The sequence below is a fragment of the Pelophylax lessonae genome (assembly GCF_965119305.1).
Source record: "Pelophylax lessonae genome assembly, chromosome: 3".
Classification (NCBI taxonomy): Eukaryota; Metazoa; Chordata; class Amphibia; order Anura; family Ranidae; genus Pelophylax; species Pelophylax lessonae.
The window spans coordinates 112,248,239-112,272,942 of NC_138770.1; the positions used below are offsets into that span (position 1 = coordinate 112,248,239).

At 44.6% G+C, this 24,704-nt stretch overlaps 1 protein-coding gene across 1 annotated transcript in view; it reads right to left on the reverse strand.

Moving 5' to 3' along the window:
- Positions 1-24,704, reverse strand: part of LOC309550105 (adhesion G protein-coupled receptor F5-like) — a gene marked incomplete at its 5' end in the record, with an annotated part of 389,437 nt that overhangs the window by 254,139 nt on the left and 110,594 nt on the right. Inside the window, one exon of the mRNA XM_082250562.1 lies at positions 13,723-13,893. Coding sequence (XP_082106688.1) covers positions 13,723-13,893 — 171 coding nt within the window. The remainder of the gene's footprint in view (positions 1-13,722; positions 13,894-24,704) is intronic.

Consider the following 24,704-nt stretch of genomic DNA (forward strand, 5'->3'; position numbering starts at 1 on the left):
ATGGGTTTTTTTTGTCTTCTAAACACTGCTTGCAACAAAACTAGATGCTGTAGCAGAGTGTGTGTGGTTATGCCTGCAGGGACAGCCCCCGTGGTAAAGCTTTTTCCTGCCTAGTGTCCTATTCCTGATGGGAGGAGCAAAACCCAATGGTCTAAAGAAGATATGGAGCCTGTCGATGAACTTCAGAGAAAAGGATTTTACGGTAAGTACAATTTTTTTCACATCATTTTGTTTACATTTAGTTATATTTAATTTTGCTTTCATTACTTCCTTGTGGTTTACACTGGTATTTAGCACTAAGAAATACGTGCGCAACCGAGCGCTGCAGCATCTCAAGGAACATTTCGTTCACATTGCATTTATTTTCTATCACAAGATTTAAAGGAACAGTGCACCATTTTTGCACATATTTATTATCCCCCTTCCAGGATTTGGGTTGCAGCCATTCCCCTAAAAGGTCAGCGCAGATTTATTTTTGTTTTTTTGAGTTTTAATGACACCCCCAGATCGGTTCGCAGATCGCAGTGCAAACTGTGAATTCGGACAGGAATCTGATCGCATGGGTGTGAACACCCATGCGATCCGATTCTAATGCGGACAAAAAAAAGGGTCCTGCACGAGTTTGGTCTGAATGCGATGCAAATTTAGCTATACAGTTTGAATGGCTGAATTTGTATCGCTCAGACATCGCATTTGATCTGCACAGCAATGCGGTGCATCTCACATGCGATGTCTGGCATCGCACCAGTGTGAACTGGCCCTCATTAAGGACATGTGTGTTCCAGTGTGTTTTTGGTCTGTTTAGGTGCGTTCCAGTGTGTTTTTGTACGCGTTTTACAGCGTTCCAGTGCAAAAAAAATGCAGCATGTTTTTCTTTTTTTTTTTTTCTGGAACTGACCACACTGGTGTGAACTATTCCATTGAAAACTGTATAACCTACTTTCTATGTGTCCTTGATGCATAAAAAAACGCACTGGACTGCGTGTGGTGTGAACTGGGCCTGAGCAACAATTTGCAATGGAGTACTGTTCGTGATACCTTTTTATTTGCACTAACATACAGTTCAATTTTTCAGGACAAGCTTTCGGGGTATGTCTCCTTCTATAAGGTCCAAGTAGAACTCATTTACAAAAGGTTTGGAAGAATGAAAAAAAAAAAAATCTCTGAGGGAAAGTAGCATAACTAGGCCCTGTTCACACCTGAGCGTTTTTCAGCTCGTAATATGCTCATCTCTTAAGTCTCAAATCGCCCAACATGCAAAATCCTATTAATTTCAATGTCCCCTGTTCACGTATGAGCGTTTCGTCGCCTGAAGCAAAATGCCTGAAGCTCAAAAAAGTACATGAGCTTCTTTTTTTGGCAGATTACAAGCATTTTTGTTAGATGTCAATGTTTGCCTCAAAACACCTGCAAAAATTGCCTGAAAAAAACATCTGAAAACACCCAAAAAAAAACGAACAAAACAAACAAAATGGCCAAAAAACAGCCTGAAAAACGATATGCTCAGGTTTGAATGGAGTGAGATAAGACAGAGGGAAAGCCAAAGACTGGGAGGGGGTGACAGTCACACAGGGAGTTGTAAAACTGTTGCAGTAGGAAATCTAAATTTAGGCCATTATAGTTTGTGTTAAATAAAACATATTTAGTTCAAAAGTTTTCCTTTCCTGAATAGTTTTTAAATACCCTTTATGAACTAAGAGATTGAGGTTTTTCATAGTGTGGTCCGGTTGTGAGAAATGATGTCCCACAGGTAAATCAGAACTATCTTCTTTATGTTCCTTGATAATGTGTCTGTGCAAATGCATCCTTGTTCACAACTTCTGTCCTGTTTACTAACATAAGATGTTTTGCTACATCTTTTGCATTGGATGGGGTACACGACATAAAACAAGTTCACCTTTTTTTTTTTTTAAATATTAAATGTGCATTTTTTGCAAAAAAAAAAAAAAATAGGATTTTTACAACTGCTTACCTGTAAAATCCTTTTCTAGGAGTACATCACGGGACACAGAGCTGGTAATAATAACTATTTGGGTTACACGCCACCTATAGGTGAATGGACACTGGCAATCAATAGACGGGAAGTTCCTCCTATATAACCCCTCCCATACAGGAAGAACATCAGGTTTTTTTTTTTTTCAAGTATTTTATTGAAGAATGCAAATGAGTAACAACGTTTGACATACAGAACAATGTGAACATCAGTTTTTGAAGCAACCAATGAAGATCCCAGAAAAAAGAGGGGATGTACTCCAAGAAATGGATTTTACAGGTAAGCTGTAGGAAAAATCCTATTTTCTTTATCGTACATACGGGACACAGAGCTGGTAATAATAACTATTTTGGATGTCCTAAAGCAATGCCCTTGAGGGGAGGGGACACAGAGTCCCAAACATGCCCCTGAGCAAAGAAAAAACATAGGGCTATACAGCTGCTTGCAACATGCTACTACCAAATTGAGCCCTTTCACAGGCCCTAATGTCTACTTAGTAGAATTTTGTGAACATATGAACTGAAGACCAGGTAGCAGCCCTGCAGATCTGGGCCAAAGATACTTGATGGTGCACTGCCCATGAAGCACTTACCCTTCTGGTAGAGTGGGCCTTTAAGTTAAAAAGGCGGAACCTTACCGTTCAAGCCATAAGCTTGAGAAATGACCTGACAAATCCACCTAGAAAGAGTGGAGGAAGTTGCCGCCTGGCCTTTCTTAGGCACATCCGGCAATATAAGAATGCATCAATATCACGGATCTGTGCTGACTTGGTTAAATAGACTTTAACCACATGCACAACGTCAAGAGAATTTAACAACCTTTCCTCAGTAAACTGAGGATTTCGAAAAAAGGAAGAAAGAACAATGTCCTGGTTTAAGTGAAAACCAGAAACTACCTTAGGGAGAAAAGGATGAGACGAAAAACTACCTTATCCTTATGCAGAATTAGAAAGGGTTCTTTACACGAAAGAGCCACTAACTCTAACACCCTTCCAGCTAAGGTTATAGCAACCAAAACAAACAGCTTCCTCAACAACAGTAGTAAGGGAATATGCCTGATAGGCTCAAAATGCTGCTTCTGCAAGGCCGAGAGAACCAGATTTAAGTCCCAAGGACATAGGGGTGGTTTAACTGGCGGAACCATGAGAATCACATCTTGCAAAAAAGTTTGAACCAAAGAGTGCGTAGCCGTGTGTCGTTTGTGGTGCCTCAGGTCAGGTGGGGGGATTTTATGGGCAGGAGTAAGGATATAGAATAATAAATTGATAATATAATGATATTTATTGAAAGGAAAAAACAATTTATATACAAACACTGAAGTGTGAATGGGTAGAGGCCCATTAAGTGCCAGTGAAGAGAAGGTAGAGTGTGTTTACACGTGAAAATTTTGTGACTTCATTATTTTGAAAACGGGACAATCCTGCACTGTTGATCCCTGTATGAGGATAGGGATTGGTTCAGAGCGGGTGTCCGATCGGTAATCCGACGCGTTTCGGCCAAGGTTAGGCCTTTATCAAGGTTGTATCACCGATTCTATAATTGTTAAGATATAATGTGTGAGTAACTCAGTAACACTATATATATACAGAGGAATTTTTTCTTAAAATTTTACATACAATTTTGTATCCGATTTCTTGTGAGTGTGTCTTCCCGAGATTTTCTTCAGGTGCTGCAGGAACTATATGCTGTGTGGGATAGATGGATAATTTTGAGTATTGGGGCTGGGAAAAACCAGATTAAAAATAATTGTAGTAGGTAGTGTTAATTACTTGGGATCTGAGAATTCAATTTAAATTCCAATGGGGTCCAAGGTATCGGCTATATAGCAGTAAGACCCATCTGAAAAGATATTAATTCTTATTTGGTGTTGGTTTGCCAGTCCGCATCAGTGGTGATTTTACATAAGGATAGGTGACTTCCAAAAAGGAAAAAACGGCTGCAAAGGCCGTGGGTTCTGAGGAGGAGATAGGTTCAAGGAAAATCTTCTCCTCCAAAGAAAACTTACAGTTTGTAGTATTGTAGGGGTTAAAACGTCCATCCGCAGCATACGAACTCCAGGATGCTTCCTCTCCCTCGGTAGGAGAGAGACTGGAATTCCTGGAGCGTTCCCCAGCCTTAAATAGGCTGTCACGCATGCGCATAAGCGCTGTGTGAAGCCCTGTGACTAGATCCGTACACGGTCAGTGGCGCGCCTGCGTACACGACGCGGCGCATCCCTTGACACCCTCCGGTCGTGCCACATAGGCCGCCGACACGGAGGAAGAAGCCGAATGATCCTGTGGGGATCTGGGAGGATACCGAAGCATCGACCCTCGGTTCTGTTTGCCCCGATCTCAAGGATTCGGGGCTTTCCGTGCCGGGAGCTCCTGAAGTTTCGGGAAAGGCACCAAGAAAGGGGATTTAACATAATAATGTGAAAAGTATTTGTGCATAACAGAAAAAAAGTACATGAAGACAAAAAAACGAGAAATGGTGGTGATACACGTTAGTGATCACCTGAGTCTCAATATTACATCAATAATTAGCAGCAGAAAAATGTATAGAAGCAAGAGGCACAAAATGTGCCGGGATAGGGTCTGAGAGGGAGATGTGGAGGGGAGAGGATCATTATGTCAAGCATTCCAGGCATTCCAAACAAAGGATCAAAAAGTAAATTGGTAAAAAATAGTTTGATTGATAACCCAATCTCCTTGATCCAATAAGAGTCTTATGTGTGTGGAGAAAATAGAAATCGGAGGTAGGGTGATATTGAAATGAAAAAAGGGGATTAATCAGTTTTCCCTGATGAAAAGCCCTCCAGGAAAGGGCGGAAGCTTTGGGCTTCATTGAGTCCTGGTGGGACTGTCGCTTTAAGTCTAGTGATCCAGCGCATTTCTAACTGCAGGAGGATCTTATTCCAATCACCTCCTCGTAACGGAATATGGATCCTATCGAGGGCCATAAAATTGACCTTGGGCATTTTGTAGTTGTGATGATGTGTAACGTGTCTGCCAAGTGGAACGTAAAAATTGCCAACATGCATAGTTTGTAAATGTTGGTTCACACGTTTCCCGAATTCCTGTTGGGTTTTCCCGATGTAGAAAGCCCCGCACTCGCAGGTCATCATGTAGACCACACCTCTGGTCTTACAGTTGCAAAAATGATTTGGTCTAAAGGGGTCTCCATTCGGTAGGGTAGTATCTATCGTTTGGCGGATTACATAACATTGGGCGCAACTCCCGCATGGGAAGGTCCCCTTTGTTTTGCATGGGTCTTTTCTGGACCCCTCTTTGTGTTCACTGTGAACCAGTTTTTGTTGTAGCGATCCTGCCTTCCTAAAAGTAATAGGAGGGCGTTTTGGTATCAGTTTGGAGATATTTGGTTCCTCTGTGAGAATGGACCAATGTTTTGTGAGAATGTTTTTTATTTGTTTGTGTTCATTAGTGAATCGGATGATGATCCGAGTGGTGGGTTCTTGACTCGTAGGTTCTTTATTTTTGAAAAGGAGTGTTTCTCTGTTAGTCAGGTTAGCACGGTTAAAGGCCTTTCTAAGTGAGGTCTTGGTATAGCCTCTCTGGAGCAGTCTGGTTGTTAAAGCATTGGCTTCTAGTTGAAATTTAGTTTGATCTGAGCAGTTTCTTTTTAATCGTAGGTACTGGCTGTAAGGTATCGCTTTGATGAGTGGTTGTGGGTGGAAACTGGAGGCGTGTAAAATGGAGTTTCCTGCTGTATCCTTTCTGAATAAAGTAGTGGATATTTTGCCAGTTGGTTCTTTATATATAAGAGTATCCAGGAAGGAAATCTGGTATTTGTTGTATGTCATCGTAAAGAACATGTTATGTTCATTGGCGTTCATTTTAGAGAGTAAATCGGGTATCATATTTTCTGGTCCGTTCCATACAATCAATATGTCGTCGATACACCTTTTGCCAGATGAGGATTTTCTCCGAGTAGATGTTATTCTCTTCTTTTGATAGAAAGTCCTGTTCCCATGATCCTAAAAAGATATTTGCATAAGAGGGGGCGCAACTGGTCCCCATTGCTACTCCACAGATTTGGAGGTAGTAGTTCCCTCCAAATGTGAAGACATTGTGGTTCAAGATAAATTCTAACATTTCAACAATGAAATTGTTGAAATTTAGGTCATGTTCGCTGTGGCTGCGTAAGATATATTTTGAACTATTTTTAGGCCTTTGGTGTGTGGGATATTATTGTATAAAGATTCGACGTCAACAGTGATCAGGTATGAGTCTTCCGGTATGGTAGTGTCATTCAGGATTCTCAGAAGATGGAGGGTGTCTTGAGTATATGAAGGTAATTCTTGGACGTGTGGACGTAGGTGTCTGTCTATTACCTTACTTATGGATTCTGTAATGCTGCCGTTACCGGAGATAATAGGTCGTCCGGGGGGTTCCTGTGGATTTTTGTGAATTTTTGGTAGTGCATATAGTGTCGGAGTTTTAGGATGTGTAGTCCTAATAAATCACACAGCATATAGTTCCTGCAGCACCTGAAGAAAATCTCGGGAAGACACACTCACAAGAAATCGGATACAAAAGTGTATGTAAAATTTTAAGAAAAAATTCCTCTGTATATATATATATAGTGTTACTGAGTTACTCACACATTATATCTTAACAATTATAGAATCGGTGATACAACCTTGATAAAGGCCTAACCTTGGCCGAAACGCGTCGGATTACCGATCGGACACCCGCTCTGAACCAATCCCTATCCTCATACAGGGATCAACAGTGCAGGATTGTCCCGTTTTCAAAATAATGAAGTCACAAAATTTTCACGTGTAAACACACTCTACCTTCTCTTCACTGGCACTTAGTGGGCCTCTACCCATTCACACTTCAGTGTTTGTATATAAATTGTTTTTTCCTTTCAATAAATATCATTATATTATCAATTTATTATTCTATATCCTTACTCCTGCCCACAAAATCCCCCCACCTGACCTGAGGCACCACAAACGACACACAAATTGTTGGGATGGTGGCAGAAAACTACTAATTAACCTCCAATACAAGATCCACAACCCTTATCTTTCAAAGAGTGCGTAGCCAACAGTCTCTGGAATAAAATTGACAAGGCAAAGACTTGTCCTTTAATGGTTCCTAAGGCCAATTTCAAGTCCACCCCTATTTGAAGAAAGGCAAGAATTCTTCCAATAGCATACTTTCGTGGATGCTATTTCTTGGATTCACTCCAAGAAATATAGGCCTTCCAGATTTTCCTAGAAACGGGTTTCCTGGCATTAATCAATGTGGCCAGAACCGAAGCCGAGACTCCCTGGTCTTTTAATATTCTGGTTTCAATAGCCAGACCATCAAATTCAATGACCGTAAAGCAGGGTGGAAAATGGCACCTTGAGATAGCAGATCCGGACAGCATGGCAGCAACCATGGCTTCCCCACTGCTAACCTTACGATTTCTGCATACCAAGACCTCCTGGGCCACGCTGGGGCCACCAGGATTACAGGTTTCCCCTCCACGTGTATCCTGTTCAGCAGCCGAGGTAGAGGCTGAACTGGTAGAAATGCATAAATCAGGTTGAACCGTGACCAAGGAAACACTAGAGCATCTATTCTGTTCGCGATCGGATCCTTGGATCTGGAAACACAGTTGTCCAGCTTGTTGTTGAACCTGGATGCCAATAGATCTACATTGGGAGTACCCCAACGTTGACAGATCAGCCGAAACACTTCGAGGTGTAGGGACCATTCCCCTGGACACAGCTGCTAGCGACTTAAAAAGTCCGCCTGCCAGTTGTCCACCCCTGGAATGAAAACTGCTGACAGACATGGAACATGCCTCTCTGCCCATGTTAGGACATGGTTCACCTCTTTCTGAACTGACTGGCTCCTGGTGCCACCCTGATGGTTGATATAAGCCACTATGGTCGAGTTGCCGGACTAAATTCTAACAGGACATCCCTGTAGTCTGGATGTCCAATAACTCAGTGCCAAACGGGCAGCTCGGATTTCCAAAATGTTGATGGGTAAAATCTTTTCCATCCGAGACCATGTTCCCTGGACAGACAGCTCCTCCAGGACAGCACCCCAGCCCAGCAGGCTGGCGTCTGTAGTTACCACCTTCCAGGCTACTGGCAGAAAAGATTTCCCCTTGATTAAGTTGGTGGGAACCAACCACCAAACCAGATCCTGCCTTACTCTTGGGGGAAGGAACATTGGGCAATCCAAGGCTTGGACTTTCTAGTTCCAAGCCGAAAGAATACTGTTCTGAAACAGTCTGGAGTGGAACTGCACATAAGGAATCGCCTCAAAGGAGGACACCATTTCGCCTAGCAACCTCATGCACAGCCGAATGGAGGGGAACTTTTTCCCCCTTACGAACCGAACTAGCTTCTTCAAAGCCAGAACCTTCTCTGATGGCAGGAAAATCTTCGCCTGAGCGGTGTCTAAAACCAGACCTAGATATTCCAGGACCTGAACAGGCCTTAAGGCCGACTTTTCTCTGTTGATAAGCCAACCCAGACTTTCTAAGAACTGGATTGTAAGAGACACAGCTTGTGTCAGACCTGGGTTTGAATGGTTCTTGAGCAGCAGGTCATCCAGGTAGCCTATTACTGAGATGCCTTGAGCCCTTAGGAAGGCCAATACTGGTGCCAAAACCTTGTGAACAATCAAGGAGCTGTAGCAAGGCCGAAGGGCAGAGCCACAAACTGGACATGGCACGGCCCCACTGTGAAACGCAGAAACTTTTGATGGGGCATGAAGATTGGCAAATGAAGGTATGCATTCCTGATATCTATGGAGGCCATAACGTTTCCTCTTCCTAGAGAGGCTACTACCGAGTGGATTGATTCCATGCGAAATGACCGAAAAGATCAAATATTGATTTAGAGCCTTCAGAATGGGTCTCACCTCGCCATTTGGTTTTGGCACTGTAAAGAAGTTTGAATAAAACCCTGTGAATCTTTCGCAGACTGGAACCTCCACAATTACACCCTGGATCCACAGGTGCTCTAGGGCCTGGAACAGGGGCCTTCTTTTTTCTGGGCATGTAGGAATATTTCAGCCCAGAAAATCATGTAGCCCTGAGCCACAGTGGGTAAGACCAATTTGTTTTGAATCACTTGCTCCCACATTTTGGAATGTAACTGTAAAAGTCTTCCCCCCAACCCGAGTGAGTGGGGGCGCCCCTTCATAAGGTGGACTTAGAACTTGCTTTACTAGTCTTTTGGACCCAAGGCTTCTTTTGACCTTAAAGCTTTCTGAAACCTGATGGCTGAGGTAGTCGAAACTGCTTCGATGATGCTACATTGGTAGGGACAGTGACACTCGGAGCCTTAAAATATGGGTTTTTGTTCCTTCTCCTTACAGGCAATAATGCACTCTCCCCCTCCCCCCCCCCCGAGATTTTTTGGATATATTTATCCAGATCCTCCCCAAAAGACGCTCCCTATGAAAGCGGAGAGCTGTCAACATTTTTCTTACAAGGCATTTCTGCTGACCAATTTTTCAGCCACAGAACTCTGCGCATATGAACCGAGAGGAGGGCCACCCGGGATACTTGTTGGATAGAATCCTTAAGCGCATCGATTGAAAACAGCAAAGCACGAGAAATCTCTGCTAAATTGTCCTTAGATTCACTACGAATAGTTAGATCCTTAGCCTCTTAAAACGGTCCTTCAAGGACTGATAGACCCCTATAGCTGCAATAGCTGCAATAGCTGGTTGAACAGCAGAGCCAGCAACAGCAAAGGAAGCCTTAACTAAGGATTCCAGTTTCTTATCTGCTGAATCCTTAACCGCTTGCCGACCGCCGTAAGTACATATATACTGCGGCGGCCAGCCCCGTGCAGGCAAAGTGACGTACCGGTACGTCACTCGCCTGTGAGCCAATAGGGGGCGAGCTCCCGCCCCCCGCTCGTTCACGGACACCTCAGCGCGAGTGACCGGCGGACCCGATGTCCGCCGGTCACTCGCGATCGTCAGTTACAGAGGGAGAAAGGCAGGCGGCTAATGTAAACAAAGCCGTCTGTCATTCTCCCTTGTGTAACAGTAGAGATCAAACGGTCCTGCTATGTAGGACCGTAGATCTCTGCTGTTACATGAAAAGCCACATCCCTGCACATTAGAAACACGCCCCTAGGGACACACTTACCCCTCCTTCTCCAATAAAGTTAACCCCTTCCCTGCCAGTGTAATTTTTACAGTAACAGTGCATATGTATAGCACTGATTACTGTAGTAATGTCACTGGTACCCCCAAAAGTGTCAAAAATGTCAGTCAAGGGTCCAATCTGTCTGCCGCAATGTCGCAGTCCCGCAAAAAAATTGCAGATCACTGCCATTACTCGTTAAAAAATAAAAAATTACAAAAATCTTTCCCGTACTTAGTAAACGCAATAACTTTTGCGCAAACCAATCAAAATACGCTTTTGCGATTTTTTTTTTTTACCAAACATATGTAGCAGAAAACAAATTGGCCAAAAATGTTAAATTTTGATTTTTATATATATATATATATTTTTTTTTTTTTTGGGGGGGAATTTCATATAAAAAAGTTTGAAAAATATTGTTATTTTTTCAAAATGTACGCTCTTTTTTTGTTTATAGCGCATGATCAAAAAATCGCACAGGTGATCAAATATCACCAAAAGAAAGCTCTGTTTGTGAGAAAAAAAGGACGTCAAATTAGTTTAGGTACAGCGTCGCACGACCGCGCAATTGTCCGTTAAAGTCACGCAGTGCCGAATCGCAAAATAGGCCCTGGTCAGGAAGGGGGTAAAATCTTCTGGGGCTTAAGTGGTTAAACACTTAGGCATTATCAACTAGCCAGGTTAAATTCTTATTCACAGAAGAGATAGCCGCGTCAACAGACGGTATAGCCCACTTTTTCTTGAAACTCTCCTCCATCGGATATGGCAAAGAAAATCTCTTTGGGGGCATGAACAACCTGTGAGGATAATCCCAATCCGCATACACCCAACTGCTACAGCAGGGGGTGAAAAGGAAAGGCCTGAGCCCCTTGCTGAGGGCGTAAAGAACCTAGCGAGGAATAAAAGACCTCAAATCTCTCAGAGGAAGGCAATTTAAACCCAACCCGCTCCATTTCAGTGAGGGATTGAGTCAGCAATCTCTGAGAGTAAGAGGCTGTAAATGATTCCTCAGACTCAGAATCCTCTGAAGAGGAAATATGATCAGGCTGTGACTCAGCCTGTGACTCCATGTCACCAATGGCTACCTCCTCATCATCTTCAACTGCCCAATCTGGTTCTGGACCAGTAGCCCCCGTAGGACCTAGGGCTATAGGACCCACCTCTTTGCTGGGCCCAGGTGCAGGAGAAGGGGATCTAACCCTTTTCTTCCCACCTTGAGAAACAGTCCCGGCTATTTTACCCTCTAGGCTAGCCAGGGCAGATGCCAAGTCATCCTTAGTAACATAGGGAGAAACGGAAGCATCAGAGGTAGCAACAATACCTGATAGACATAAAGGCTCGGATTGGCCAGTAGCTTCAGGTCTTTCTGGGGAAGAAAAAGCAGTGGGAACCGGACTAGGAGAATTTATTTCTGGTGCTGGGGTACTTGACCCTTTCCCTGCTACGTCCCCACTTCTTTTTCTGGAAGACATTGCTTTAAACATAAATAAGACCCAGAATTAAAAGTTTGCACTAAGGTAGATTTTACTGCGATCCAGCATTTAACAGCTATCACAGACAAAAAACAACCACCTTTTTCCTTTGCTATGTACTGTAACACATGCCCAAACAGATATTATTAAACCTGCACTGCTTCCCCCGATTAGCCGACCTTCCTAGCCAAAAATCCAGATGAAAACAGCTCGCGTTTTTCTTGTGTTGGCCTGTGACGTCATTCACGTGCGCCTCTCTGCACATGGTTTAAAGCTGACCAAGATCTGCAATGCAGGGAAAAAAACTGCCATCTTGTGGCAGAAAAGCAGCACTGCGGGCAAGAAAAATGTTAGCGCTTATTCATTTGTTTTGCAAATGGAAAGAAACACTTACCAGTCTCGCTGCAGGATCCTTAATAGGACCCAAACTTCACCCATTACGGCAGGCTCCGTCTATGACCATCAAGGACCGGGTCCCCCTGTTATACGGGGGCCACTCCTTTGGACCTGTAGAGCACCCTGCTGGAATCACCTTGGGTAATAAATTTAACCAGGATTCTATTTCCCAGGGTCCAGCGCCCAGAGGGTCACATTACAGGCTGAACCTCGGGTCTTCGGCTGCTGAGGCATGGGTACCATCTTTCTAGCACTTAGCCATTTGAATGGATCCGATCAGATCGCCCCTTTTTCTGGGACAACACAAACTTGGAGAGCTTTAACAGCCATGACCACCACCTTCAAGACACTGGCAAAAAAACTGATGTATTTCCTGTATGGGAGGGGTTATATAGGAGGAACTTCCTGTCTATTGGTTGCCAGTGTGCCATTTACCTATAGGCGTATAACCCAAATAGTTATTACCAGCTCTGTGTCCCGTGATTTACGATAAAGAAATGTGCATTTACAATTTTTTTCCTAGGTTCCTGTAAAGCATTCCACCTGTGACCAGAAGATTGCTGGTGCAATGTCAGGCTCCTGTAGACTGTCAGTACCGTATGATCAGGTAGTTTCTGAAGTCTAGGAAGATCAATGAACTATGAGAACGCTCACCAGCGCCCTCGCAGTTCATTAAGAACTGCAAACTGTCTGCCGCGTTGGATGGTTGTATTTGTAGTCTTTTCATTCACAGGAAACTGTGAGTGAATGGCGCAGCTATGTGCGGGGAGAGGATCTCCTGCCCCCTGTCATCATGTGGGATCGAGTAGGGTGCCAGCAGGTGAATATGCGTGTAACATGTTACTAGAGTTGAAATTATCCTTTAAGCTCTGGGGAAAATTCAATTTGCAAAGTGAACAGCTTATTTGCCTTCAATAAATCAACCCCAGTTAGATATAAGAATTTAGTAAAACTAAATAAAAGATACAAACTTACAGGAGAACGTATGATTTTTTTTTTTTAATTCTTGTTTATTCTTTAAAAGGAAAGGTCGAGCTTTACTTTAAAGCATTTGTAAACCGCTGGTCATTTTTTTTTTTTTTTTTTGTGACCTGCAAGGTAAAGGCATAATGTGCTAGTATGCATAGTATACTAGCACATTATGTGAAACTTATCTGAAAATGAAGCCATCGCATCACTGGAGGCAGTGGCCATCTTCACCCGGTCTTCCTTTACGGGTCCTCGGACTCTGGCTGTGTAACTGGCCGGAGCAGCGATGACGTCACTCCCACGCATGTGCGGGGAAGCTGTCATTCACAGCACAGGTATCTGAAGAAACGACACGTGCGGCCGCTCCTTTAGAGCACATGCGCCGATGACGTCATCGGCTGCATGTAATGTAAATATCTCCTAAACGGTATAGGTTTTATAGATACTTACAGTACCTATAGGTGCAAATTGTGCCACAGAGTTTACTTCCTCTTTAAGTTTTAAAAGGGCATCGGTATAGTGGAGTCTGTCCACTTTGAAAAGTGAATGGCTTAGTGAATAAAGCTGTATTCACGAAGAACGTCCAGTCATACACAGGGAAAAAAGGAGTTTTGTTTGTACATGAGAAGATGATTGAAGGGAACACAGCTGTACTATATTCATTAGTCTCTCCTACTTTAATAAATCAACCCTAATCAGCACATTACATGTATCTGATCAGCTAATAAAATATGAAATATACTAATTGTAACAAACATAAATTGTCACTTTTACTCACCATTCCAGGCTGTTGTTGCACTATTTGTGGATAAAGATTTGCTGTTGGATATAATATTAGTCAGGGTGTTTTTTGCCCAGGCTATAGTAGTGCCTGAAGTACTGGTATCACAAGCTATTAGCAGACTGCGGCCAGCTGACACGGTAATTGGTGGTGTGATACTGATTATGGCTGTGGGAAACAGAAAAAAAAAATTGTAATTAATGTATAACCTAATCCCAAGAACATAAATGTAACATGTTGCAGCCTGACAGTCCGTAGATGTGCTGGCTGCATTTGTTTTCTTTTTCACACTAAGTACATGTTCTGTAAGTACAGACATTTAGACCCCGTTCACACTGGTGCGACCTGTCAGGCGACCTGGTTGCCTGACAGGTCGCCTGCCATAGAGAAGCTGTGAACCCGTTCTAATAGGAGCGACACAAGTCGCTCCGACTTAGAAAAAGGGTCCGGAGCTTCTTTGGGGCGACTTGGAGCGACCTGCATTGACTTCAATGATATGAAGTCCGTGCCGGCAGCCCCGGCAAGTCGGATCGCCCCAGTGTGAACGGGGTCTTAATGTTGGTCCAGCCAGACATCCAATCTGCTTGTAAATTCCTGTTCTTTGAACTGAACTGCTTTCCCAGTTTTCTTCTCTGGACTGCAGAACCCCTCCCCCAGTGAAATGGAAGTGGGGGGGGGGGGGGGCAATGCGTTGCATTGAAAATCTCCTGATTTGCAGTCCAAATCAGGAGAGCAGTCTGGGATAACACTGCTTCTCTAAAGATACAGTATGGTGAGTAAATGTTGTCACTCAAGCACAGGAAGTCTGTTCACTAGGGAAAAACAAAGGAAACTGTTCTGGAAAAAAAGCTGACCCAGCCTTTACATTTAAGGACTAATAAGCTGGAGTTTGTCAAATTCGATGATATTGTGTAGGCTTCTGGGAAAATATATTTAAAAAGGTACTATCTCATTTTTATATAATTTCTTTTTGAATCAAGTATCCAATGTGATGTCTTTAACATGTAGGAAGGGATGGGAGGAGGATATTGGTCCCATATCTAATGAGGAATGGTCCAATATTTTGGAGAATGGGACTAAGGTCTCCCTCTCATCCACACAGAAGCTTACACAGCTATTTATTGTGCATCATACATACCACACCCCTACTCGTTTATATAAATGGCAAAGGAGGGATTCTCCGTTATGCCCTCGGTATAAGATTCATAATGGTACGTTTATTCATATGTTATGGAAATGCCCCAAACTTACCCGATACTGGAAAACAATAATATTAACTATTAATAATACATGGAATATTACTCTCCCTTGTGAACCAAAAATAGGTCTGTTAGGTTGCTTGAATGGGAACGAATATGGGGCAGCATTCAGGATCACCCTTACTTATAAATAATTATAGAACTATAAATAAATAAAATGACACCACACCTTTCTTTGTTGGAATAAAAATTTTATAGGCCGCGGCCATTTATTATTTGCATTAAAATATAAATAAATAAATATTTAAAATATAACAATATATTTAACACTGTAAGCCACCCGATCACCACGATCTGGGTGCTAATAAATGACAACATCATCTAATATTTATCCATACCAAAACTTTGAAACATAGAAAACATATTGTCCCCCTTTGCATAAAACACAGGTGACCCTCAAATAATAAATTTAGCCGCGACAGCCAGGGGAGGGGGGAGGGGAAAGCTGAGGTCTTCTTCTTTGTCTTCTTGACGATGACTGAGGGAAACAGCGGCAAGGAGCCCCGTAAAATAGCCCTGTCCAGAACCAGAACCGACCGGCTCATGGCTCTTTGGGCGCCAATTTTGAGCGGGAAGGTGCAGAGGACCCAAAATCTCCCCAGATACAGGGAGAGCTTTTGGGCGGGAAAAACCACGCAGTTTGAAATTCTCACTAGCTACAGGCATAAAATTGAGCGGGAAAATAGGCTCAGGAGAACCAGGTCAAAAGTTCAAATGACCTTTTGTGACCTAGGCCTACCTCAGCCAATACATAACGCCTAACTACACTAACTTGCCCTGTCACTGCCCCATGGGGAAAATGGGGGCATAAAATATGCCCATTTTCCTTACATTCTCCATATATACAGATGGCGATTCTTGGAGTGTTTTTTTTAGCCAGAAAGCTTGTTGCGAGGAAGTGGCTCTCCCCCCCCCCCCCCCCCCCCCCAGTCATTCTGAGTGGGTTGGGGAGGTAAATATGACACTATTTCGTGAATATCTCACATACAGACATAGAGGCAGTTCTAGAAAATTTGATCGTATTTGGGAACAATGGCTAGCTGTTCCGGGGTTGGCCCTGACACAGCTGGCCGCCATTAGAATTTTTGGAGGCACACCTCCTTAAGTTTAGAAAACTACTGACTTTCAGAGGTCCTAAAAGGTAGACCAATGTAATGTGTCAGCAGAAAACTACAGTATATTGATCCCGAGAATACTGATCTTGGCAGAGAAAGAGGTGAAATAGATTTTTTTTAATTTTCTTTTTGGGGGTGGGGGGGGGGGTGTGTTAAGAATGTCGTTAGTTAGGAATTAAAATGGAAAAAATTGTTATATACTAGAGTATGTGCATGTGATGAGATGAAGGTATTTTTGTATAGAGATAAATAATGATCACATATATATGTATTGATGGATGTACATAGATCTGTTGTTATACTGGTCTATATGTGTGTCTGAGTTTTGATTATTGTACCTATCTTGTTGTATTGTCAATTTGTCTTTAATAAAAATTATCTGATTGAAAAAAAAAAGGACTAATAAGCTGGAACATATACAATTTGTGTTCATGAGTTTAGGTGTACTTTAACCACCTCCCACCCGGGCCATTGTAAATATACGGCCGGGTGGGAGTCTCCTCCTTCTGATCGGACGTTCCGGAACGTCCTTCAGAAGGAGAGAGATCGCGCTGCCGCGGGCACGCGCAGCGGCACAATCTCGATGTGTCTGTGTCCCTTGGACACAGAGCAACACCATTCGGCAGGAGGGCCCTGTGATTGGCCCTCCTGATCACATGACAGGTGTGTCCAATCACAGCCGTCATGTAATGTAAATAGAGCCGTTGTAACGGCTTCGATCTCTTCTCCTCCTGACAGATCTGTCAGTGAGGAGAAGAGAAGAGGATCGGTGCTGCAGCGGGGGTGATCAGTGAGTATTTCTAATTACTCACTGATCACAGGGGAGGTCTGTGCTGGTAATCAGAACATTGATTACCAGTGCAGCCCTGGGGGGGGGGGGTGCCACTAGAGCCACCAGGGATGCCCACCCATGACCACCAGGGATATGCCCACTAGGGATGATCGAACGGTTCGGGTCCACCATCGGTTCGGCCCGAACATTGGGTGTTCGAGGTTCGGCCGAATTTAGAACTTTTTGCCCAAAAAGTTCGGAATTCGGCAACCAGAACCGCCCAAAATGCAATGCTTCAGGAAATGGGCTTTAAAAGCCCGTGATTGGACCAGAACCATTAGCAAAAGCCAATTGAGGGGGCAGAAGAATGCTAGGAATGTGATTGGAGTGACTAGGGGGTCCCTAGACCAATCATTAGTGAATACGCCCCCCAGTATATAAGATCGCCCCCGCCATATTCCCAGCATTGTTATACTGGACATGGAAGAGAGTGGAAGCAGTTCTGTTAATTTTACTTTAAAAGTGTCATTTAGCTATTTTTAGTGTGAGGAAAGGGATATCTAGTGTAGTTAGAGTGCTCCTTTACACTTAAGTTAGCTTCAAAAATTTAGTTTCCTGACAGACTCCATGGCAGCATACGTTCGGGTAGGCTCCGCCTCCTCTCCTACCTCATAGGACCCCACTCCCATAAATCTTTGCTCCCTTTCAGCATCAGTGTTCTTTTTTCGTCCTCCTCATACATATGTCTGATGTTCCTACTATCTGGTCCTGTATATCGGTGGCAGACTGAGTTTTGGAGTCTCCGATAAGCCCTGGCTCTTAGCGGGGTATGGAGGGGCAATGGAAGAGACCCTTAGCTGGAGCTATGTGGTTTGGCCGAGAGAGCCCTGCTGCTGCGGGTGGCCCTTTATTGCCTGAAGGCACAAGCCGGTGTTGCGTCTCCTGGACTCGGTTATGCTATCGGAGGGTGGTAAGCCCTTATATGGGACCATTTCTTTTTCCTCATTTTTATGCTTATCTTCGTTTTTAGTGCCTTTTATTTTGTCTATGCTCGTGTCTAGGGTGTTTTTCTGTCAGTTATTGCTCAGGTTTCGTTAGTTCTGTGGCTTAGTACTTACTTATGGTGCTTCTTGGCCGCCGCCACGGTCTTTGCCGCTACTTCCGGGTTGTTTGGCGCTTCTGGGCATGCGCGGTACGCTCCGAGTATCGGAGTCGCCGCGCATGTGCAGTGGTGCGGTCTGACGTCACGCGCGGTTGCGCAATACGGCGTGTTACGGCCTGGCGGTCTATTTAAACTCAGAATTAGACCGGAGATGGCGGGAAGGTCGGCATTCCGGTAGCCTCCCCCAGACTCTGGTCCTGTAGTCAAGGTAAGAAGGTTCCATCCTCTGGGGGTTTTGCTTCTGGGGAGATGGGTCTGATGTTATGTCCTCTTCCTATCAGGATTCCTATCTCTGAATAGTGCACCATTGTGTTTACTGGAGCAATGGACTCATCGCCGCCCCCTAGTGGCCAGCCTGCTCTTTCTAGGTATGTGCTGGTTTTATCAGCTTTAAATGTCTGTTTTTCTTTCATCTTCCTTATGGCTTGTTGTATATGTCTGTCTCAGCTCTCTTAGGTCTGATCAACAGCCCCGCACACGCAGCGAAGACAGTCATGCAAATACGCAACACCAGCGCTCCTCATCTAAGTCTAAGCGCAGCTCCTCCCACAGCAGGGGACGTGAGCATCATTCCTCCTCGCACCATGGCAGCTCAGAACGCCCGCAGGGGAAAAAATGCTGGGGTTGCCGTACCCTGATACCAGACGGTTCCTCTTTGTGCAAACCCTGTTATACCCAAGCTACGGGTGAAAGGGAAAAAACGGACAAACATATTGAGGAGGTGGTACGCAGAGTTTTAAAGGACTCTCTTGCTGATTTGCATAAGCCAAGCACTTCTGCAGGTCCGTCACGCTCTCCTGACAGAGATTTGTCGGTTCAGGATCCGTTTGAGTCCTCCCAACCCAGCCATACATCTATCCTCCCGTCTGAGTCCGATTCCGATTCGGATGACTCCGGTACTGGATTTGAATTTGCCCTCGTGTCTCCGTTAGTTAAAGCGGTGAGAGAGGCCCTTGACTGGGAGGATCCTGCTGTCTCTTCTCCTAAGCAGAAGAAATATTTCAAGCAGTTATGCAAAGAGCGTTTAAATTTCCCATTTCTAGAGGAACTGGGAGACATAATGTCGGAAGAATGGAGCAAAGTGGAAAGGAAAAATTCCATGACCACTAAAGTAGCGAAGCTCTATCCTTTTAAACAGGAAAAGGTGAAATACTTGGAGTCATCTCCTAGTGTGGATGCAGCAGTGATGCGTCTGGCGAAACACGTCACTCTCCCAATGGAGGATACAGCATCATTTAGAGATCCTTTGGATCGGAGGATTGACGCTGATCTTAAGCGAGCATACCTATCGGCCGGCATGGCCTGTAAGCCAGCAATGGCTTTGGCTACAATTTCCAAGGCTATGGAGGTTTGGGTTAATGCCCTTGAAGATACTCTTGGAGGAGTGTCGGAGGAAGTGCTCCAAAGTTCTCCTATACAGGAGCTGAAGATGGTCGCGGGCTTCTTGGGGGAGGCTTCCTTAGATACTATTCGCCTTTTGGCCCGGGTTATGCTGGCCTCTGTTACGGCCAAACGTGCCCTTTGGCTTCGGCCCTGGGTTGCCGACGCTGCCTCTAAACAGGCTTGGTGTAGGATTCCCTTTGAGGGTTCTTCCCTCTTTGGGAATAAACTAGATGCAGCCATAACCCGGGCCACGGGTGGAAAATCTGGGTTTCTTCCTCAGGACAAACGCCCAAGCAATCAGAAACGCTCTTTTCCAAGGAGGCAAAACGCTAATCGTTCTAGGGAAGCGCGCAGCTACAAACCAGGTAAATCCTATGGGAGAAGCTGGAAGTCAAGACAGTCCTCCTTTCAGAAAGGCCCCAAGGGCTCTTCGTCCGGTGACCGGGAGGCCACCAAATCCTTTTGAGGTTGGTCCCGTCCAGTCTGTTCCGGTAGGGGCCAGGTTGCTCCAATTTCGGAACGTCTGGGCGGCCTCGATCCAGGATCCCTGGGTTCTGAATGTTGTGTCGCAAGGGCACTCTTGGACGTTCAACAACGTTCCCAAACCCAGGTTCATCGCAACTTCCCTTCCTCCTGCAGCAGAAAAGAAGAAGGTTCTTCTCAGTTATGTAGATACCCTACTGGATCAACGAGCTGTCGTACTAGTTCCCGAAAAGGAAAGGGGTCAAGGAGTATATTCGCCTCTTTTTCTTGTCCAGAAAAAGAACGGCACTTGGCGACCGGTAATAGATCTAACTTATCTCAACAGATCTATACGTCGAGAGAGATTCAAGATGGAGTCCCTAATTACAATACAGCACTCGGTTCTCCCAGGAGATTGGTTGGCATCAATAGACCTAAAAGATGCGTACTTCCACGTTCCTGTGGCAAAAGAATATCATCAGTTTCTCCGATTTGCTGTCAATCATGTCCACATGCAATTTACATGTCTTCCCTTTGGGCTCTCGACTTCGCCTCGCACCTTCTCCAAGACGCTATTGGCAATCGTGGCTCTCATCAGAACCAGAGGTATCAGGTTACATCATTACCTGGACGATCTCCTTCTTCTGTCCCAGGACAGGTCCCAGCTACTGCTACATCTGGAGCAGGTGATTCGTACTCTTCAAGAGTTCGGATGGATTCTCAATCTGGAGAAGAGCCATCTGGTGCCCACGCAGTCCCTGGTCTTTCTCGGAGCACTGTTCAATACGGTGAATTGCACCATATCTCTACCAGAAGAGAAAATTCCAGTGGTCCAGAGCAGGGTGGCTCTCGCCCTCGCTGCCTCCCAGCTCACTGCTCGTCAGTGTCTAAAGGTGGTAGGGACTCTGGTGGCTACCTCACCCATGGTGAAGTGGGCTCTGTGGAGGCTGAGACCCTTTCAGAAGGGGTTTCTCCACCAGTGGACGACAGAGAACCTGTCACAGATTATTTATCTAACACCATTCATGAAGGGGTGTCTTCCTTGGTGGCTACGCCGTGCAAATCTAACCAACTGCCACTCAATTGCTCCAATTTCGTGGGTGACGATAACCTCCGACGCCAGCAGTACCGGCTGGGGAGCTCACTGCCGGTCAGAAGTGGCACAGGGCAGGTGGAATTTCGCCAGTCACGGAGTGGTGTCCAACATCCTAGAGCTACGAGCCGCCTTCAAAGCCCTCCAGGCTTTTCACCATCTGACTCAAGGGGCCTCAGTGTTACTCAGGATGGACAACACCACGGCAGTGGCATACGTCAAGAGGCAAGGTGGAACCCGCAGCATGTCTCTACTCCAGGAGACAGATCCAATTATGTCTTGGGCCCAGCAACACCTGGCCAACCTCTCTGCGGTCTTTGTCCCGGGGGTATTGAATACGCAAGCAGACTTCCTGTCCAGATTCCAGTTGGACAACAACGAATGGTCCCTCCATCAGGAGGTGTTCAATTGGGTTCTGTCTCTAGGAGTTTCACCGGAGGTGGATCTTTTTGCGAGTCCACACAACAAAAAACTTCAGAAGTATTACACGAGGTTCAGGGATCCTCGAGCCTTCGGGGTGGATGCCCTCACGGACAGATGGAACTTCCAAGTTGCCTATGCCTTTCCACCGGTGCCAATAGTACTCCAATTCCTTCGGAGACTGAAGATGGAGGAAGTAGAGGTCATAGCGATAGTTCCCTTCTGGCCCAACAGGCCTTGGTTTCCTCTGCTGTCCCTTCTCAGCTTCAGGGACCCGATCCCTCTGCCTCTCAGGCCAGACCTTCTATCGCAGGGGCCTACTCTACATCCGAACCCTGCGCGTCTACACCTCAAGGTCTGGTTCTTGAGAGGGAGAGGCTGGAGGCCCTCGGATGTCCAGAAGAGGTGATTCCCACTCTTATGAGCTCAAGGAGGGCTAGCACCAACAGAGTGTATGAGAAAATCTGGGCAAGGTTTCTGAGTCATCAAGCCCAGGGTTTGGGTCCAGCAGGGGCACCTACCATTCAGCAAGTATTGAGTTTCCTACAGTCTGGTTTAGATCTGTCCCTCTCAGTCTCTTCTCTCCGGGTGCAAGTTTCTGCCATCTCAGCTTTCACCGGAATTCAGTGGGCAAGACATCAACTGATCCAACAGTTTTTTAAGGGCGCAGTCAGGCTCAGGCCTCAGAGGAAACCTAGATTCCCGAAATGGGATCTTCCGTTGGTCCTGGACTTCTTTGCTTCGAAAGAGGTTGCTTCCATGTCCATCAGGGAGCTTACGTTGAAGACGGTATTTCTGGTGGCTATCACCTCTGCCAAGAGGGTCTCAGAGATACACAATTTGGGCTGCAAAGAGCCTTTTCTGACCTTTTTTCAGGACAGGGTGGTCCTAATCCCTATGTTGGGGTCAAACCCTAAAGTTACATCTGTCTTCCACGAAAATTCTGAGATAGTTTTGCCTACCTTCAGAACAAATGAAGAATCCTTAGTCCATCCTTTAGATGTGGGAGACACTCTGAGTCAATACTTAGAGGCCACATCCTCCTTCCGGCAATCGGATTTCCTGTTTGTTCTTCTTCATGGGAATAAGAAAGGTACACGTGCATCTTCAAGAGCGGTGGCTGCTTGGATTGTCCAGGCTATACAATGGGCATATAGAGCAAAAGGCTTGGCTCCTCCAGAGGCGATTACGGCTCATTCTACCAGAAGCATTGCTACATCCTGGGCAGTTTCTAAACATGTCGCGCCTGATGTGATCTGCAAAGCAGCCGCTTGGTCATCTGTGAATACCTTCCTTACACATTACTGTGTTGAACCTGCTGCTTTATCTTCAGTTAACTTCGGCATTCAAGTTTTGTCAGTTGACAGTGCCAATTAAAGTTTTCTTTGTTCAGCATCTTCCCACCCGGGAGTGTATAGCGAGTTATTTCCCGAACGTATGCTGCCATGGAGTCTGTCAGGAAAACGGAAAATTGATATCAAATACTTACCGTAATTTTCCTTTCCTGATGGACTCCATGGCAGCAGGAGTCCCCTCCCAATTCCTGAGTAGGCTAGTTACAGAACACTGATGCTGAAAGGGAGCAAAGATTTATGGGAGTGGGGTCCTATGAGGTAGGAGAGGAGGCGGAGCCTACCCGAACGTATGCTGCCATGGAGTCCATCAGGAAAGGAAAATTACGGTAAGTATTTGATATCAATTTTCCGTTTTCTGTAGGGAAAGTGTTAAGTGTCAGGGGACCGTAGTGTAGTGTAGGGTTAACTGACAGTGACTGCTATGGCAGGGTGACAAAACCCTTCCATAGCAGGGTGACCGCTATAGAGAAATGATCATTTCTCTGCTTCGGGACAGGAATGTGGCTTCTCACCAGCAAGCATTTTTTAATGCTGCAGGGGCTGCCACTGCCAGTGCTTTTTTGAGGACATGTTTGATGTCAGACATGACATCTGAATATGTGTATAGGGGGTATATATAGACATATATGTCTGAATATATACCCCTAGACATATATAGGTGTGATAGTAGCAGAAATAAATGCTTGCGCTAATGAAATCATTTACAGTAATATATTTCTGCTACTATCACACCTATATATGTCTAGGGGTATATATTCAGACATATATGCCTATATATACCCCCTATACACATGTTCAGATGTTTTGCCTGCCTCAAAAGAACCCCAAAAAATGCCAAAAAAACGCTAGTGTCAAAAAAAAAAAATGCCCAGGTGTGTTTTTGCTGGCATTTTTTGGGGGGTTTTGGAGGCAGGCAAAACATCAGAACTTGTGCACAGTACCACTATACACAAGTTCAGATGTTTTGCCTGCCTCAAAAGAACCCCAAAAAATGCCAAAAAAAACGCTAGCGTCAAAAAAAAATGCCCAGGTGTGTTTTTGCTGGCATTTTTTGGGGGGTTTTGGAGGCAGGCAAAACATCAGAACTTGTGCACAGTACCACTATACACAAGTTCAGATGTTTTTCCTGACTGCAAAGAACCCAAAAAAATGCCTGCTATTAAACCGGCAAGGTGTTACAGCAGAGAAGCCATATTCCTGTGCTTAAAGTTTTCTAATACAAACGATCTTTTTTTTTATGGTTCTGGACATGCTACAGAGCTGAAACTTCACAGGTACACCTTTTAGACCCCCCAGACACAAAATCACACAAAAAAAGTTCTTAAAAATTGTCATTTTTGATAAAAAAGCCAATTATTGAAAAATTAAAAAAAAAAAAAAAAAAAAAAAGAGATTTTTTGATTTTTACTTTGGATTTAGTATCTGGGGGGTCTAAAAAGTGTACATGTGAAGTTTCAGCTCTGTAGCATGTCCAGAACCCCCCAAAAATTAGCATTTTCTTATAATTTTTATTAGAACAGGAATACGGCTTCTCTACGGCGCTTTTTCTTGCATTTATCGGGCATTTTTGGAGGCAGGCATGACTTTTTTTGGATTTAGTGTCTGGGGGGTCTAAAAAGTGTACCTGTGAAGTTTCAGCTCTGTAGCATGTCCAGAACCAGAAAAAAAGATAATTTTTCAGTAGAGCAGGGATGGTGGGACCCCTCTTTTACACTTATATGATCTTTTTTTGGGGTTCTGGACATGCTACAGAGCTGAAACTTCACAGGTACACCTTTTAGACCCCCCAGACACAAAATCACACAAAAAAAGTTCTTAAAAATTGTCATTTTTGATAAAAAAGCCAATTATTGAAAAATTAAAAAAAAAAAAAAAAAAAAAAAAAGAGATTTTTTGATTTTTACTTTGGATTTAGTATCTGGGGGGTCTAAAAGGTGTGCATGTGAAGTTTCAGGTCT